Source organism: Quercus robur, chromosome 6, assembly GCF_932294415.1.
Source record: "Quercus robur chromosome 6, dhQueRobu3.1, whole genome shotgun sequence".
NCBI classification, from domain to species: Eukaryota; Viridiplantae; Streptophyta; class Magnoliopsida; order Fagales; family Fagaceae; genus Quercus; species Quercus robur.
The window spans coordinates 24,347,068-24,349,011 of NC_065539.1; the positions used below are offsets into that span (position 1 = coordinate 24,347,068).

At 36.9% G+C, this 1,944-nt stretch overlaps 1 protein-coding gene across 1 annotated transcript; it reads right to left on the reverse strand.

The window, feature by feature from the left end:
- Window positions 1-156: 156 nt before the first annotated feature.
- Window positions 157-1,358, reverse strand: LOC126733328 (protein MKS1). The gene has a single exon (XM_050436567.1). The coding sequence runs from the start codon at window positions 1,164-1,166 to the stop codon at window positions 471-473; it is 696 nt and encodes a 231-aa protein (XP_050292524.1). The 5' UTR covers window positions 1,167-1,358; the 3' UTR covers window positions 157-470.
- Window positions 1,359-1,944: the final 586 nt, after the last annotated feature.

Here is a 1,944-nt window from a genome sequence, read left to right on the forward strand (position 1 = left end):
GAATGGGAATATAACACCAATTACATTGAGTAAGGTAACAAGACAAAATAAGACATCCTTTGGGTCGTCATCTTACAATTCACACCCCAAAAATTGAGCAATATTTGGATAGATGACAAACAATTCCGACCACATGGCCTACTCAACAAAAAAAAAAAAAAGGAAAGTAAAGAAGATTTTATTAAATACAATCTCATTTTCGGCTGCCTCAATTAAAGATCAATACAACAACAAAAAAACACTACAAGAAATAAATTCCCCAAATTACATTTGTTTTACAATTTTACTAAATTGGAATTAACCCATTTGCCAATTTCCATCAAAGACCCAAGTAAAGTAAGTTCTACGTCCTAACTACTACAATAAATTACAAAAAGAAAAAGAAAAAAAGGTTGCCGTGGAAAATCCTTCCACCGAAACCAAAAGTCAGTCAATGCAAAAACTTTACCAATTTCAAAAGCAGATTTAGACTAAAAGTCCATAAAATGGTTGAAGAGGTCCATGGAGGATGGAGATGGAGAGACCAAAGGAGCTGAGAACAAGCCAGAAGGACTGGCCATGAACGAGTTATGCCAAAGTGGACTCAACTCGTGCATCAGCGAATAAGCCTGCGGCTCAATCAACGGCGAGAAAAACCCATCTGGGATCGGAGCTAAAGTCGCCGGCGCCGGCGATAATATCCCCGGATGAGTAGCAGCTTGACCCAAGATTTCTACTACTTCCACTTCTTCTTCTTCCAACATAGCAGTAGTTGTATTAGTACTGTTGGCTCTTTCTCGGTCTCTTTCTGAAGGGCTTGTCTTTTCGATGGAGGCCAACCTCGCCGCCGGAGAGAGGTCTCCGGCGCCCGAATAAGATGCAGATGAAGATGAAGTAGAAGAGCCCGTGAGGCGTTGAACGATGGACATGAAGTCACTGGCTGATGAGGCATGGATGACTTTGGGAGAGACTGAGTAGATAATTACTGGCTGATGTGGTGCTTGCTGTTGCTGCTGTTGTTGTAGGTTTTGGAAGGGTTTTAGAGGTAGTTTAGGCGGTGGATGTGGTGGAGGCTTTTTGATCTTGTGGGAGTCTTTGCTGACTCTGAGGGGAGGCGGCCTAGGACCTTGGATTTGGACCTCTTTTTTGGGCGTCTGTGGTGAAGATTCCTGTGGATATGGATTCATTTTTCTTTTTCTTTTTTGTGTATTTTTGGTGGGGGAAAGTAATTGTATGGTTATCGAGATTGGGAGGGAAGGAAGAAAGAGAGGGTGAGGTGCTTTTGGTTTTGGAGATGGGAAGGTGGGGAGAGAGAGAGAGAGAGAGAGAGAGAGACGAAGAGAGGAGGGGCTTGGTTTCTGGTTGGGTAATGGGCAATGATTATTCTTGTAAAGAGGTATAGGAACTGATTATTTGTTTATTGACTTTGATCAAGCTTGTTGACTTCAAACAATAACCAAAAAATAAAAATAAAAATTTGGAATGGCAAGTTGGCAACTGGCAACATTTGTTTTGCTAGAATTATTTATTTGGTGTTTCTAAAATTAAAAAAAAAAAAAATTGATAGGTAGAAGAGAGTAGAGGAGGTTTTGAAAATTAGATTAAAAGTTTTTTATTTTTTTATTTTGAGAAGAAGATTAAAAGTTTTACTTGCTGTATTAAGTTTATCTTCTTTATTTCTTCTTTATATTATATATATTGTTTATTATTCTTGTTATATATCCTAATGCTAGGTTCTAGCTTGTACTTACGGACGAAGTCATTCAATATTAAGCGGTCTTACAAATGTGAGTTTGGTGGTTATCTTGATTTTTACCATAAGTATTATGAATGACTCACTTGATATTAAAATTAATAAAAATAAATTGGACACATAATGTAAAATTAGACAAAAATTAGAAATTAATTTGAATCTTAATTATGCTTCAATTTTAATATAATATATATAATTAAAAAATTAATTTT